Below are 17,061 nucleotides of genomic sequence, written 5' to 3' on the forward strand. Positions count from 1 at the left end.
CGCGGGGCGACTTCCGGCGGGGTGAGCACAGGGTCGAGACTAGCCGGCTTTCTCGGGTGGTGGCGGTGGCGAGATGACCACGCTCCGGGCCTTCACCTGCGACGACTTGTTTCGCTTCAACAACATGTGAGTGAGACGCGCCCTGAGCCGGCAGCTCCTGGCTGGGCCCCACTTCCGGGACTGCCAGCTCTGTCCCTAGCTGTGCCCCCGGCTGGACCCCCTCACCCAGGCCGGGGCCTGGGGGAGTCACCCCAGCCGGCAGACTCAGGCGTCTTCTTCGGGGCTGCGGGGGTCCGAGGCCTGATGGACCCGGGACTGATTGCGCGCTAGCATTGGTGACCTCAGCCAAGGCACTTAAATAAACTTCATTCTTTAACCCTGCGCGCTCCTGGCTACCGGGCAACGCCGTGGCCGACTCCGGGTCGTTGTCAGAATGCGCTGGGGTGATGGAGCGAGGTGGGCAAGCGATCCCTAGCCGGCGGCCTGGGCTCAACGCTTGGTTCTGCTACTTACAGCTTAGTGACTTTTGGGTGCCGTGGACACTCTAAAGTACCCGCGGCGGAGGATGTTGTGAGGTTCCGACCGAGGTCAATAGCTAAGTGTTTGTTGGGAACAAATCCATTGGTTAAATTGTATCTTATGAAGTAACATTGTCATCATTGTGTCCCACCGCAGCAGGTGATGTCGCAGTCGTTGTGTTTGAACGTTTAGTTACTGTATCTGCGCATCCCCGGAGTAGACAACTTTTTTTTCTGTTGAGGAGTCCAGGAAGAGGGCAGATCATTGTGGAGATCCACTGTATGCAGAGACCTGGGTGCAGTTTCTTTCATTCTGAGTTAAGGCAAGACCTGTGACTTGCAAGTACTTTTTTTTTTTTTTTTTTTTTAAGAAAATAGTTTATCATCAAAATTCCTGAATACTTAGAAGAGTTGAAAGAATTTTACCTTGAGATCCTATAGATACCACCTGTATATTTACAGTTTAAATTTTACTTCACTGGTCTTATCACACTTTTGTCCATCTGTTAGTCAGCTTCCACTTTTAAAAACAACAGTGCAGTAAGTGAAAACTAAGGACCAGTGGTTCAGATTTCAGTGTTAGGAACATGAAAAAAAACTTTAGGATGAGGTGGCTAGGAACATCTTAAAGAGTAAGACTTGAAGGATGTGGAAAATGTGGGGAAGGAGGAAGTTTGTTCTGGAGAAGGGTATTCTAGTCAGACTGCTGGGATCAGTGTAAATTATAATAGTTGATTTCTGTAACTGCACAGTCAGAAACCGGTGAAGCTGGTCTTTGGATCCATTGTAGAGAGGTTTAAACTTGATTCAACTGGAAGAATTTTATGTTCGGCCTGACTGTTGTTGATTTCTCACTGTCCCCTACACACCTGTTCTGAAAGCTCACTTAATTCACACAATTCTGTGTTGTGCTGACATCATTTTTTTTTTTTTTTTTAATAAGTAAAGTAAGGTATTGCAAGCTTACATGAATTGCCCCAAGTGATTGAACCCTTAAGTGGGAATGGGTGGATCCAGGAATCTTATCCAAGGAGATTGACCCTGGTGGTTCTTAAAAAGTTGATCCCTGACTATAGTGACTGTTTGTAAAAGCAAATTCTCTGTTGTTTAAGACCACTGTTCTGAGGACTAATACAAGTCCCTTGGTATCCATGGGGGATTTGTTTTAGGATCCAACATGGATACCAAAATCCAATGATGATCAAGTTCCTTATTTACATTGGCATACTATTTGCATATAACCTTTGTTCCCCCCCACACTTTAAATTATCTCTGAATTACTTACAATGCTTCATATGAATGTCTTATAAATAGTTGCTTTACTGGGTTATTTGGGGACTGATGACCAAAAAAGTCTACATTTAAAGGTACGGATGCAATGTTTTTTCACATATTTTCAGTCCAAAGTTGGTTGAATCCAAGGATGCAGAACCCACAGATATGGAAGGCAGACTGAACTCTTAACCAGTGTGCTTTGTGGGGTGTGAGGTGATTAGAGGAAGTGAACCAGGCAGGTAAGCCACTTAGGAGTCCTTGGCAATGGCCCAGAGATGATGACTTGACAAAGGCTCAGGTTTAGGAGGTGCAGATGGGAGGTGACATGGTGGCTGAAGTTTCAGGAATAGACAAGGCAAAGCTTCTTGGAGAATCACAAAGATTTAGAGAGACAATATTGTCTTATATGAAAATAAATAAAGTAGAAGGATATACTCATGAGCACGATAATCAAACTTTAGATTTCAGATCACCTGACTTGCTAAGGCCTCTTCAGATATACCAATAAGGTGTATGGGAGCTCACTTTCTCCCCACTTTCTCCTTTTATTGTCATTTTGATTGGAAACAAAATCATGCAGGTTAGGTGTTGCAGGAGGAATTGAAAGAAGCATTGGGTGTAGACTGTTGCAATTAATTTAACTGATATTTTGTCCTTGGAAAAATATTTGAGTGCCTATTATGTGGCAATGCTAGAGCAGCAATGAAAAGAAGAAAAAAATTGATGTCTTTATGGAATTCACATTTTAGAGATAAAATAGGTAAATGTAACTTAGTGTTCAGTACAAAGGAAAAAAATAGAAGCAGGAAAGGAAAATTGGAAGTGTGTAGGGATTCAACTTTAGATAGGGTGTTCCGGGAAGATGTCATTGAAGAAAGACCTAGGGGAAATGAGAGTGAGTCATTTGGATACCAGGAACTTAAGTCAGTAGGAACGGTAAAGATATCTGTGCAAAAGATATTTCAAATAGGAAGATCAGCCAGTGTGGCTGGTGTGGAGTGTGTACAGGAGTGTAAGAGATGAAGTCAGAGTTACTAGGCCTAGATCTTGGAAAATCCAAGATTTGGACTTGGGCTTCTCTGTCAAGTGAACCAAGAGTAGAAAGGTCAGGTAGGCCTCTGGGGGGATGGGGGACTCAAATTTAGGTCTGGACTAAAGACAGGAATTTGAGGGTCCACACTATGTGAATGATGGCAGGTTACCAGGAGACTATATGACACTAGTGATGGAGTAACTGTAGAAAGAAAAGCCTAGAATATACCCAAGGGTGTCAATTGCTAGAATAAAGCAGACTGGTAACTGAGGTGGGAGAAAAACTTTAAGGAGTCTCTGAAGCCAAGTGAAGAGAGCATTTCAGGTAGAAGCAATGAGGAACTATGTCAAGAGCTGCTGATGACTTAAGTGTAAATCCTATTTGTACATTTCTTCTAGGGAGGAGACAGAAATTGAAGATGCAGATACAGGAGAGAAAGAATTGCAAGAGCAGGGTCCTGAGTAGTGAGAGGGGTGGGATCTGCTGGCTGACACTCCATGCCTAGTGACAGAAGAGCGAGCAAGCATCTGGTGGTCATTAGGTGGGTGGATTCACTGGTGGGACTTTGGTTACACTTTCCTCTCTTCTTACTGTTGTATTTTCTTTGTGATGAAATAGGAAGCAGCTGAGATAGAGAAGGGGGCAACCTGTTGGAGAGTCGAGGTGAGACGAGAGGATATGAAGTAGTCAAGAAGTATAGGAGAGTGAATCCCCACACTGTGTTAGAGCAGTGATTCTCCAGGTGAGGGTCAAGGCTCTGCGGGGTTCCCAGGATTGTTTTGGAGTTCTGCAAGAACAAAACTATTTTCATTATACTGAGAAGGTTTTTTTGTTTATTTTAAATTCCTTTTTCACTCTGATTCTTTTAAAAGCATACCATAGAGCCGTAAAGTTTTCCTGATGTGTTATCTTTTAACAGCAAGCATAACAAATCCTTGAAAATTTAGGTGGTTCCTTTTAAGCCAGGCATTGCAAAACTGTTAAAAGTGTTATTGTTGTTGCTAAGTTTTGTTCGTTTTCCAAAATTTAGTTATTTCTTGGTAAAGTTATTCATGTTAACATCTAACTGATAGATTTTAAATGAATAAATAACTTTTGAATTTTAAAACACCAATAGATATAACTTATCTAAACAAAAGTTGAATACTTTTTTTTTTAGTATAAAGGAGGTTTTTGAAACCAAAAAGGTTGAGAACTACTGGACTAGAGAGATTTAATATGGCATTGTTAAGGGTCCCAAAGAATTTGACTAGAAATGGGAAGAAGGTGGTTGAAAGTTGCTGGTTTATGTCTGAAAAAATAATGGTTCCATTAAATGAACAGGAAAGTGAGGGGCCAGAGCTGGTTGGGGATGGAGGATATGGGTTTTAAGAGTGATGATTTGGGGATGGTGTGATAGTACATCTGGCACCAGGGCCAGGTTGGGAAAGCCTCCTCCAAAAATACACAATTACAAGCATAGGAATGGGGCTGGTGGAAATGTAGGAGTGGGTAAGTAAAAACTGAGTGGTTATATTTATAAGGTGGAAAAGAGAAAGAAGAAATTGTAAGGGAAGTTCCTGCAAGCAGGTAGAATCCATGTGATAAAGTTGGGTAGCAGGCGAGTTTGACCTTCTGTCTGTATACATGATACTAGATACATGCCTAATTGGTCCCCAGTTTCACTAACAATTTATTGTTATATAGAAGATTCTAATGCAATTTGTTAACTGTAAAATAATTTGTAAAGAAGCAGTTAAATGAAAATGTATAGATAACTTTATTGTTGCCGTTGACTGCTCATGATGGCTACTAGGTAGTATAAAACCATCTTCCTTGGCTCAAAAGTTAGTTTTAAAGTTGTGGATTAAGCCTGTTTTGTTTCCCTGTGGCATATTATTTTTAGTTTTGGCAGTTTTATTAAAACTGGTTTTTGTAAACATTGCTTATTTTGATATTTCTTTTGTTTCTTTCAGTAACTTGGACCCGCTTACAGAAACTGTATCCTTTAAAAAAAAAAAAAAGTTAAATGAAGATTTACTCAGTAAGCAAAATGGAGAAATAAAAGGAAAAAATAGACATGAGTGTTGAAAACTTTAAAAACCTGTAAACCACTTTTAAAAAAACGAGAACAAGAGTTGTCTTAAGTCTGTCTGGCAAACTGCTAATATAATGACTTTACATAAATCTGTAACATTATAGCTTCGTTGCCCACCTTGCCCCTCAGTAGTAGCATGGCTGTATGTATACACCAGAAAGTACAGTGACTTCAGCAAGATGGCTGTTTCCCTCTGAATGAAGTCTCCAGCAACCAGCCTCTTTGCAGTTTAATCATCATATCATTCCCAGGGTAGCTTTGGTTTTCCTGTTCCAGGTGGCTCCAGAGCAAACCATCAGTATGGCAGCAGAATCAACAGAGGGGAGGTGAGTGTGTCCTTCCATTTTAAGGGTAATTTTGCTAAACATCATAAAACACCTGTCTCCTACCCCACCTGTGTAGTCTATTTGTAATCCAGAAATATGTCCAACTTGAAATTGGGACTTGTTAATAAAGTGAATAAAGGATTTGGGGTAATAATCAATAATCTCTGTCATAATCCCAATAGAAAAATGGCATAATATGGAAAGTTAGAGTGTTCTTGGTTATACTGCTGTAACAGATAACCTACATATCTTCACTGGTATAAAATTCAACATTGGATTTCTGGATTATGCTCTATGTCTATTGCAGATGGATAGGAGATTCTGTTAAATTGATAATTTAACAAAAGAGGATATAGTAGAAACTAGTGAACATATTAAGAGTTTGTAAAGAGTTCAGTCTTACCAGTCAAAAGACATGCAAACTTAAATCAAAATGAGAAACCAAATATAACAGAGCAGATGATCCAGAAATTAAAAGGTAAAACTCAGTATTGATGATGATGATGAGATAAAAAGCATTCTCGTAAATTGCTAGTGACAGTATCAGTTGGTACAGTCTCTCTGGAAGGTGTTTTTGAAATGTAATACTCAGATTCCATTTCCTGAAAGCAAAAATAATAATAATTTTAAAAATAGAGGCAGTTTTTGTCATGGGTAAGCAAATTTGGCCCACTTTCTTTTTGTAAATAAAAGTACATTGAGACGTGTCTGTGCTGACTAATTTGTTGTCTGTGGCTTTCAGTTTGAGTTGATACAACAGAAACTGTATGGTCCACAAGTAAATTTCCTCTTTAGCCCTTTAGAGAGTTTGCTACCCCTGAGTTACATCATTATAAAAATTATTTCAGGAGAATTATGTTAAAATTTTGGAGTAACATTCACACATAACAAGGATATAGTTAAATAAAATGTATCCACAAATGATTTAAAAAATTTCTTGAGAAACTAGAAATGACCCAGATGTCCCTGACAGGAGACAGGATATTTAAATTGTCTTCATATAAGGGAATCTATATATAGCAGTAACAATTAACTACAGGTACAGGCTACAAGAAGACTGCAGAGTAGGAACAAAATTGAGTAGAAAAGAAAAATCCCCAAAGTTTTCATTTGTTATTTTTAAAATTATGACTAATTTTAACTAAAGTTATCACCATGTCTTAAAAAAAAAGTAAAAGGTTTTTGAAGAATTTTGAATGCCAAAGGAAAATTTTTACTGCATAATAAAGGAAAATATTAGAATGCAAATCAGCTTACACAGTGTGCTTCACGTGGCATTTAAATTTTACAGTTAAAAAAATCCCATAATCCAAGTGAGTATGTATTTGAAACCTGTTAGGTCCTAGTGGTTGATTTGGGGATTAGGGGTGATGGGAGGATTTCAAGGGCTTCTCTGTTAGCAAGAGGAGAAATGATTAAGGTGTCTTGGCTGCATGGCAGGAAGACCGGATGGCCTACCATGTTAAGGGTTGTTTGAGTTCTCAAGATAATGACTGTTCCTCAGAGGAGAGTTTGAGAATTTGAAGAATTTAACTTTCGAGTAATTTTCCAGACACTCATTCTCTCTCTTTTGTTTTTAACAGCACTGGTATCAAACCCAGGGCTTTGTGCAGGCTAGGCAGACACTACCACTAAGCTTCTTTGTATGATTGATGGTATCCTCTCATTATATCAGAGTGCTTACTTGAGAAGACATATTAGGAGTGAGTACAGATCAGTAAGGACCCCCTAGGGTCAAAAAGTTAAGTAATGAGCCGATCTATACTTGATTCCTTTCATCAGATTTTATCTACATTATTGAAATTTGAATCAGTGGAGGGGGAAAAAATAGGTAATTGTTAAGTTGCCTCTGAAAGGATATAGGTTGTGGTTATTTTCAGTTTCATGACTGAAGCCAGAGTAGGAACTAGCCATTAATTTTCCAAAATTATGGAAAGATAAATATATTGAACATCTTCTTAAGTGCCAAGTACCATAGAGTAAATCCGACATTCGTAGTCCATGGGTAGATGGACAGTTAACAAATAAGAATCTCAGGTGATGATAAATGCTACACAGAGACTTTAATACAGAATGATCATCCTGTACCAGATGTGGTACAGCAGACTGTACCAGAACTTTGGAGTCCTGGTTCTGTGCTTTCTACCAGTCTCCATTCCACGCAGTCTTAATAAAAGCCAGTGCTAACCTAAATATTTCATGTAATGGCATAATTAGAAATTTAATAGAGCTGCAGATAAAGTAACAATTATGTTTTTTGTTTTATTTTAAGGAAACTTTTTACCGTCCATTACTTTTCATGCTCCTTAACAGGATCTAGTATGGGATTCCTTTTTACTTACAGTACCTTGCCCACTGGCCTGAGTATTTCATCGTTGCAGAGGCACCTGGTGGAGAATTAATGGGTTATAGTAAGTATAATACCACTAGCACTTTTTTTGGGTAGGTAGTTAAGATTTTAGAAAAATACATTTTTTATACCTTTATTTTATTTTTATGTGGTGCTGAGGATCGAACCCAGGGCCTTAAGCATCTAGGCGAGTGCTCTGTCACTGAGCCACAACCCCAGCCCAAAGTTAAGATTTTAATATAGGTTTCAACATGATTGTTTTAGGCTGTAGAATTGGAATCATGATGCCTGTGTTTTATTTTCTTTTCAACTACTCAACAGCTTACTGTTCTCTTCTGTTTTAGCAATTGTGCTAGGCCCAAGGGATATATCAGTGAACAAGGCAGACATGATCTAATTTTTTCTTGGATCTTTCATTCTGTATTTATATTGTGGTTTATTTGGCACATGTGTGGATTGTAGTTTCCTCATTGAATTAGTACCATTACTAACAAAAATTTGAGCTATGAATTGTCTCCATTCTATGTACATACCCACATATATACATACCCTCATGAAAACTTTTCCTAAGTCTGATTCTAGAACCAGATGTGGTATTTCATTTGCAAGTGAAATTTTCAGATAAATAGCACTAACTGGATACTTAACAGTGTAAACTTTGTCATTAGTTTCCTTTATAAAAATGTGCCAAACAGTAATTTTATGTGTAAATCAGTGTGTCTAAATTACTGAATGCTTTTTTGTTGTTGTTGTTGTTGTTGTTGTCGGCAGTTATGGGTAAAGCAGAAGGCTCAGTAGCCAGGGAAGAATGGCATGGGCATGTCACAGCTTTGTCTGTTGCCCCTGAATTTCGACGCCTTGGTTTGGCTGCTAAACTTATGGAGTTATTAGAGGAGATTTCAGAAAGGTGAGATCCAGTTTTTCAAATACACTTAGTGACTTACAAATCTTCACCATTTCATTTTTGTCTGTAAAACATTTGTGAGATTTTTTCTCCACTTCTGACTGAGTAGCTGCTGTGTCTTTTCACTTTACAGGGTTTTCATTTTCAACCTCTAGTAGTTCTTAGAACTGTTCTGTTATGCATTCAAAGTGATATCATTGTTCCTGTTTTGCCATTGAGGAAAATTAAGGCAGCGTTTCCTCAGAGTGACCTGCTATAGGCCTACTCTGGATACCTGATGAGATCAAAGACTAGCCTTCAAGGAAGGTTTATTTTTGTGTTCTTGCCACAGTGACATATGTTCCTAAATTTTGTTAACATTGTCCTGAGTATCTTATTGAATTTTCCAGCATTCCTATACCAAAAGAAAATAGTTCCATCTTAAGTTTAATAAGTACTTATAAGCCTAACAGCTAGTAGCCACTTTGAAAAAAAGATCTATAGAAATAACATGCGTTTTCATTTCATTTTTAATTGGTTATCTATTAATGAGATGTGTGCACCAAGGACATTGAATGATGTTTTAAAAACATTTTTGTGCTAGAGTATCCCTGGGTTTAAAAACAAATTTTTTTTTTGGAACCCAGGGGCACTCTACCAGTGAGCTACATACATCCCCAGCTCCTTTTATTTTTATTCTGAGACAGAGTCTTGCTAAGTTGCTGAGGCTGGCCTAGTCTTGTGAACTTGTGATCCTTCTGCTTTAGCCTCCCAAGTAGCTGGGATTAATAGGTGTATTCTACAGTGTTTGGCTGAATGATTTCTTAAACCTTGGAAACAGATTCACCACCACCTGCATTCCTGTTTCCCATTGATATTCACGTGGCACTAGTGCTTTTTAAAATCCCAGCAACTACCAGAAACCCAGCTTCATAAAATATTACGTAAGTAAAAGGAATGTAGCATAGTGTTGAATTTGTTAACTACTTTAAACTAGTAGTTTGCCAGTGTCTGACATACAAAGTTTTGCTGTGTTTCCCTGAACATCTTGAATATTCTATGGCCCTTCTGTGAATTTGGGGTACCTCAGTGCAGTTTGGGAATTGCCAACTTTATGACATTTAGAAAGAGATACATATTTCAAACACCTTCACTATGTGAAGTAAAAAGTAGAGAGACATATTTCAAACACCTTCACTACAGGAAAGGAAGGCTTCTCCTCCCATCTCCCATTCTAGAAAAGTCAAGATATGTAAGTCTGACCAGTTATCCAGATGCTATTTCTTTTTCAATGTAAATGTCTGAGAGTAGCAGGAAAGTGGATAGTTATGGGAAAAGGCTCTGGAGGCTTAATTTTCACATAATTATTGAATTTAATAAAGGCAAGTTTTTTTGTTTTTTTTTTTTTTTGCGGTGCTGGGGATTTGAACCCAGGGCCTTGTGCTTGCAGGCAAGCACTCTACCAACTGAGCTGTATCCCCAGCCCCTAAAGGCAAGTTTTAAAGAAGTAACTGTGGTCACAAACATTCTGAGCCAATTAGGATGCCAATCCCTTTAGAGGATAAAGGAAATGGTGTTAGCTGCAAAAGAAGTTGACTCTAGGCTTTATAGTTTTTTTAAAGTTTTGCCTAGACTGAATAAGGAAGGGAAGAAAATTTTTAGTAATATATAGTTTATATACATTTGAATGAAAAAAATCAGTCCAAAAGAAGAGAAAAAGGAAATTCAATCTGGTAAGACAAAAAGTATGAATAAAATAGTAGCTATGAATCCAAACACTGTCAGTAATTAGAATGGGAAATGTTAGGACTAATGATTCCAGTTAAGAGGTGCATTGTACTTACAGGAAATATTTATAAAGACTAAAAAATACAGAAAGATTGAAAGAAAAATTTTAAGGTATCATGTCATGCAAAGTCTAACAGAAAGTTAGTTGGTATACTTCCATTAAGTTACATTATAGTTGAACATTTATTACCAGAATAAAGAAGGATCACTGTACACAGATCAAAGATTTAATCCATCAAAAAGATATTAGAAATTTTGTGTACTCAGTGATATAAATTCAAAATAAAGACCCCAAACTTGACAAAACAATAAAGATAAATAGACAAATGATTATTACAATGGGAGATTTGGACATCCTTCTTCTTGACAGAACAATCAAACAAATTGTTAAGGGTATAGAATGAAGGTCAGTGAACCTTTTCTGAACCAGAATAAATTAAAGCGTTTTCAGGCCACCTGAGATCTGTTTCATTGTCATATTAATTTATTTTTAACTCTTCAAAATTATAAAAAACATTTTTATTTTATCTTGAGGGCAGTATAAAAGTAAGTTATAAGCCAACCCCTACCTTAAAGGATTTCAATCAGGAGCTACATAAAACTTTCTGCAAAGAGAGCTTTGGCTTTTCTGGCAAATTTCAATAAACATTTAAGAAATAACTATTGCAAGGTCACTTTTACACAGAAAGAATCTTGGAGCATTCAACTTATTTTTTAAGGCTAGGATAACCTTGATAACAAAATCTGACAAAAAATGTGAGAAAGTAAGATCTGAGGAAATCTCACTACTTAAGTACAAAATTCCAGAAAAATCCTGGGCAAAATGGGTTCAGTGGGTAAAATCAGGAGCAAGGTTGTTTTAACTTCACACTAAAGGAGTACAAGTGTTGTTTCATTAAATGCATTAAAGTTGATAGAATCCAATATTCATTCTTGGTTTAAAAAAAAAAAAAAAACAAAAACCTGCTAGCCAACTAGGAATTAGGAGAGTATCCTTAACCTAAAAAAATAAAAAAATAACAAAAACCTCTAGTCAGTGTATTTCATGGTCACTAGCTTAACATACCCACATCAATTCCAGATTTATTAAAAACCTAGATGTGAAAAGCAAAACTGAAAAGCTTTTTGAATATAAGATAGGAGGATATTTCTGTGATCTTAGGGTACAAAAGAATAACTTGAACAGGCCATAACATGTGCTAACTGTAAGGGGAGGGTTTTTATGTTCAACCTTACATGGAAGAAATTTGTTCATCAAAAGATACATTAAAGATAATGATAAGATAAGCCACAAGCATATTATGGAATACTGAATATCCAGAATACATAGGCAGCTGCAGCTGGGGGAACTGAAAGATCACTAAGTATCGAATAGGAGAAATCTGAATGGTCAATAACCAGAAATATATTCAGCCTTGTTAGTAATCAAATGGAAATTAAAACCACACTGAGATATCATTACACCACAAGACTGGCAAAAATAAAAATGTCAAATGCATTAAACCTTGTTATTGTGGGATGGCGTCTCATCCACTTGTAGAAGGGTAAGTTTTACAAGCAGGTTGGAAAACAGGTTGGCATTATCTAATAAAGTTGAAAATGTGCATACTTTGTGACACAGCAATTGCACTCCTAGTTATAGACCTTAGATGATACTATTCCACAAGATGGTCAACAAAAGTTTTCATAGTAGCATAGTTTATGGTGGTGGTGGTTGTATTTTGTTTTTTCTTTTTTCTTTTTTGGCACTACCGGGGATTGAACGCAGTGCCTGACACACGTGCTAGGCAGGGTTCTACCACTGAGATATATCCAGCCCCAGCAGCATAAATCGTAATAGTACAAACTGGAATTGCTTATCAGTAGGATCATGGATCGCTTGTGGTACATTCATATGGTGGAATGCTTAACACATGAAGGTGAACAAGCTCCAGCTACTCACGAGGTGGGCCCACAGTGCTAACTGAAGCGAATCACAAAGGAATGCATAAAGTCTGATTCCATAACATATAGTCAACAAACTGAAAGAACTAAACTATAATAGATGGTAAATCTACAACAGAAAACAGATAATAGTCTGGTCACAAGGGTTAGGATGCAGAGACCGCTGAGTGAGTGAACGCATGTTACCAGAGTCCGGTGGGCTTCAGGGCTGTGACCAGCATCCTGCTGGGGCTACTTAGCTTAATAATCTCCCCTTTGTGCACGTGAGAGAAAACACCATGTGCCGTGACTCTCTTATAAAACAAGCATAACAGTTACTGTGACATAAAGTACACAGTAATTTTTAAAAACCAGTAGCAAAATTGTAGAAAATTTTAAGATAACATGTATTACAGCTTTTGACTGTTTTACAAAAACAGTCATCTTTTTGTACCACAGAGTTGTCAAGCTGCAAAGTCCTATTACTGAGTAATAGTAAAAGCAAAGTAAAAACAAGTGTTGTTTTAAAAAACCTGTATTTATTACTTCCTAGGGTTTCTCACATTCCAACTTTTTTTTTTTTTTTTTTTTTTTAAAGAAAGGGTGGATTTTTTGTTGATCTCTTTGTAAGAGTATCTAACCAAGTTGCAGTCAACATGTACAAGCAGTTGGGCTACAGTGTGTATAGGACGGTCATAGAGTACTATTCAGCCAGCAACGGGGAGCCCGATGAGGATGCTTATGGTAAGCTCCCTTCCAAAGCAGTAACTCCAAGAGGAAGCCAGAACAGTTAATTTTTTCTCTCCAGGTTGAAATATTTAACTATTTTAATATATTAAAAGTAATCACATTAGATTTTGATATTTAAATCTCCTTTAACCTACCTTTACGAACTTATTAGTGGTCAACTTACATTAACTAACCAGTGGTCAGTTTTTGTAAATTATTTTTCACAATATTGAGAGTATGGTATTTCACTAATAAGAATAAACGTGTATGATGAGTTAAATCCTGGGTGGGGTTTGGTTAGCATCTGATATATTTTTTAATTGGAAGTCTCATTTATAAATACATTTCTCTTAGAGTTTGGAAGTGGGAGTATGGGACAAAACCTTTTATGGGAACTTTACCTAGTGTGCATTTTAAGTTTGATATGAATGAAGTGTTTTGATACTTGGGTGTTCACATTAAACTTTGCTTCCTAACAGATATGAGGAAGGCACTTTCCAGGGACACCGAGAAGAAATCCATCATACCATTACCTCATCCTGTGAGGCCTGAAGACATTGAATAACCATAGGCAGTGGTTCTTAGGCAGTTGTTCCAAATAGTTTATGGACAATATTATTTTCATTGGATGATCTTGGAGCGCTATTAGGAGAAAAGTAATCATTTAGGTCTTAAAGACTTTAAGAAAATACAGGTTATAAACATATTTTCAGTCTCATTGTTTCCATTTAGCAATATCACATGTCTTAAAGCTGTTTGTTCTAATAAAATTCAATCAAGAAGGCAGCTAGGTCAGAAGGAAACCTTCCACTATCATGGTTCATAATATTCACTATACGCCGGGAAAAAAGACTTGCTCCAACCTTCTAAACTCTGTGCCTGAGAACCACTGCTGCATATATATATATATATATACATATATATATATTTTTTATTTTGTATTGAACTGTTAATTGAAGCTTTAAAAGCATATATGAAATGTACAAATCTAAGATGTATAATAAAATACATTGTTGACTATGTTTTCTGGGTGTCTGTTGGACATTTGTACAACTAAATCAAGATTATGAAAGGACATCATTTAGATATGTTTTTCTTACTTTTTTTTAATTACATATAAAACTTTTTAAAAATCCACATGTGAAATAATCCCTGCCTGGCACAGTTAAGCTTATTATCATGTACAAATTATTCCAACTTGTTTCCTGGATTTTTTTCTTGTCTCTCAGTACTGTTTAAATCCTGCCTTCCTAAATACAAAAAGATGCTGATGTGGTTTTTGATTTCGTTTTTTAAGAGGAAAAAGAATTTAATTCCTAAAGAAACCAGACCATAGCTGATCATGTGTTTTTACAGGTAGTTTCATCACCTGTAGCATCTGAAAATATTCAAATAAGTAAAAGAAGAAGAAACTAAAAAATCCACATGAAATGATTAAAAAGTTTTACTGTAGAAAGTTCAGGATAGGAAAAAAATAAATGCATCCATCATGTTCTCCCACAAGAGAATAACTTTCCTTCCAGCATTTCATACTGACACATGCTTATTATGACTTTGAGAACATGATTCCTAACTTTTTCTTATGTCTACATGTAATATAAACATCACAGATAAACCTAGGAAGACTGGTTGGTCCTTACATTAACATTCAGACTTATCTTCATCTCTCCCCTTGACTCCACACATTTAGTAAAGCATAACCATAAATTCTCCTAAGACTTCAGTCAACAGAACCATTCTGACGTCCCAAAGTGTGAAACTGGTCCAGTGACAAAAGCAGAGGATGAAAGGTTTATTATTAGTCCTGTTTTCTTGTGCCCTCAAATGCCATAATCTTCAAGATAGAAATTAACATTACCAAGTCCCTTTTACTCCCTTGGATGAATTTGTACATTTAATAATAAATTTGCTCATTAATGGTCCTATAGGTGAAAAACAGACTTGAAAATATTTTAATGCTTGCAGAGTAAACAAAGCAAAACAAAAAAATGCTTGAAAAACACTAAGTTAAATGAAACTGATCCATTTTTCTGCTTGAGAATATAAGTAAAACACGAGCAAATGTTATTCTTGTGCTACTTTAAGCTTTCACTATTTAGCATATGGTACCTTCAGTGTTTTTACATTGTTCTAAACCCAGGGTAAGTTTAACATTTTGGGTGTTATTAGTAAATGTTTTTTTGTACTGTAGCACACAGATGATATTCTAGATAGAAATAATTCCATTGTTCACTAAATTTGGGAAACCATAGGACAGCATCACTATGAAGATTCATAATGTACAACAGCATACCAAAGGCTCCAAGAAGTCTTAACTATAGAGACTCAATTAACCATTAACAGTTTAAGCTTTAATCTGAGGGTTTCCCAAACTTACTTGAACAGGGGACATCATTTGTCACAGCACATTTTATAAACAAGTCAAAGGTCAACTACAAAGCTTAACCAGTTTGAGAAACTAATTACAGTGTAACTGAAACTAAAATGTTATTAGTAAAAAAGACTTAAGAAATAGTCACTGTAAGTGACTTTCCAGTGTTTTTAATAGCACTTGGTGTAAGTGGCCACTATTGAGAAGGTAACGATGTTTTGATATTAATTTATGCACATCCCATTCTACAAGGAATTGAACATATTTAAGAGAGTGGCAGAGAACAAACATTTTATTGAACACCAAGTATATTCTTTTTCTAATGTACTCTTGAAATGTGCTGTCAAAGAACTGGCTTATTTTATGAGTGAAGAAACGGATAATAAAGGTTAAGTGACAGTGGGGACTGAACTCAAGACTATGACTTTGAGGATAGTAAAAAGTTACAGGTTTCATGAATGTATAACATAAGAAAACCACACCTGAAAAATTACTGCAGAATGCAACCTGAAAACCTTTTAAAAAACAATTCAAAAGTCTGCAGGTCCATCTAAAATAGATGCTAAACATAACCTCAATTACATTTCCTAATGCATGATATGGACAAACATTAGGAAAGTTTGGAGTCAGGTGAAGAAATCCAGCATTTAAAAAATGCCTTTACTTGCAATTCCTCATCCCTACCTAACCCAGAACATTTAAAAAATTATTCAAAAAGTAGCTGTCAAAGATCCCAAATGATTCCTTGCTGGTGAATATAAAAACTTCGAGGAGTCACAAGAGTTCCAAACTATTAATTTATAAAAATAATAAAACATTTCTCAATAAGAAGAGAAGGTCAGGATTCACTCTCATCCAGGTCCTTATCTGGATCTTGCTCGGCAGCCTCCTTTTCCTGTTGCTGTTTCTTCCAAAGTTTGGCCATGGCCAGGAGCTTGAGGTTGGGTTGGTTGGCAGCATCTTCTGGAAAGATGTAATCATAGTATTCTTCCCAGCCTGCATCAGACTACAGAAATAAGAAAAATTAAAAGGCAAGCAAACATGGTGGCTAAAATACATTAAAGTAAAGAGTTTTTACTGGAAACCCAGAGTGCTAATTCAACTTGTCTTCATTTTACAAAACAATATCAAAACCTGCAAAAAATTCAAAAGCCAAGCCTGAAAAGATTGGACATGAATAAGCAACTGTTGGGCTGGGATTGCTACATTTGTATCTTACCAAGATGGGAAAACCTGGTGGAAGAAAATAAAACTTAGCAGAGCTGCTCCACAGTCAAGCAAGAAGACAGTGCCTCTGTACCTTACAGTCTTACATTTAAGGTTTACAATTTTGTAAAGTTTTTACTTCACATTTATCCAGTAGTGAAAGTCATATACCTGTGATTATTATAATTTTGCCCTCACATCCTTACCTCCAACTGACTACTGACTTTCACTTCCCAAAATTTGCACTGCTAGGCCCTGCTTCCACCCTCACTTGCTTAACTTACAAAAACAGCTTTCTTACAGGTATTCTTTCTCCAATCTAAGACCCTCAAGCCTTCCTGTAGGAGAACAATCTGGTCATGTCATTTTATCCATAAAAGCCTTTAATAATTCCCACCAAACTCCTTCCTACAGCCTACAAAACTTTCTCTGGATTAGCTCCACTCAGTTTTATTTCCCTCCACACTGACTTCCTACTCACATTTTATACAGTTCCTGAACTCAACCATCCCCCAAAAGCCTTTGCCAGCTCCCTCCCATCCTCTACCCTGGCTGTCCTTCCTTAAAAGCCAGACTGCAAGT

General features: G+C 36.8%; 2 protein-coding genes across 4 annotated transcripts in view; one reads left to right on the plus strand and one right to left on the minus strand.

Moving 5' to 3' along the window:
- On the plus strand, nt 1-13,924 carry Naa20 (N-alpha-acetyltransferase 20, NatB catalytic subunit). 3 transcript variants are annotated; one of them, XM_047537654.1, is made up of 7 exons: nt 13-126; nt 3,225-3,367; nt 4,782-4,806; nt 7,550-7,640; nt 8,351-8,486; nt 12,772-12,917; nt 13,382-13,924. In XM_047537654.1, the coding sequence occupies exons 2-7, from the start codon at nt 3,324-3,326 to the stop codon at nt 13,465-13,467; spliced, it is 528 nt and encodes a 175-aa protein (XP_047393610.1). In that variant the 5' UTR covers nt 13-126; nt 3,225-3,323; the 3' UTR covers nt 13,468-13,924. The 3 variants fall into 3 exon arrangements, with proteins under 3 accessions (XP_047393608.1, XP_047393614.1, XP_047393610.1); XM_047537652.1 differs by lacking the exon at nt 3,225-3,367 and having other exon boundaries at nt 1-126; XM_047537658.1 differs by lacking the exons at nt 3,225-3,367; nt 12,772-12,917 and having other exon boundaries at nt 1-126.
- Crnkl1 (crooked neck pre-mRNA splicing factor 1) overlaps nt 11,921-17,061 on the minus strand; it is a 19,296-nt gene continuing 14,155 nt past the window's right edge. The window contains exon 14 of the mRNA XM_047537649.1: nt 11,921-16,279. Within this exon, the coding sequence (XP_047393605.1) occupies nt 16,112-16,279 (168 nt within the window). The 3' untranslated portion in view covers nt 11,921-16,111. The remainder of the gene's footprint in view (nt 16,280-17,061) is intronic.

This window comes from Sciurus carolinensis, chromosome 2, assembly GCF_902686445.1.
Source record: "Sciurus carolinensis chromosome 2, mSciCar1.2, whole genome shotgun sequence".
NCBI classification, from domain to species: domain Eukaryota; kingdom Metazoa; phylum Chordata; class Mammalia; order Rodentia; family Sciuridae; genus Sciurus; species Sciurus carolinensis.

What these genes read in the sequence shown, in the direction of transcription:
- Naa20 (XM_047537652.1), top strand. Translation starts at nt 74, where the DNA reads ATGACCACGCTCCGGGCCTTCACCTGCGACGACTTGTTTCGCTTCAAC. An exon ending in TGGACCCGCTTACAGAAACT is followed by an intron (nt 4,807 to 7,549) that starts GTATCCTTTAAA and finishes AACAGGATCTAG; the next exon opens with TATGGGATTCCTTTTTACTT. An exon ending in TGGAGAATTAATGGGTTATA is followed by an intron (nt 7,641 to 8,350) that starts GTAAGTATAATA and finishes TGTTGTCGGCAG; the next exon opens with TTATGGGTAAAGCAGAAGGC.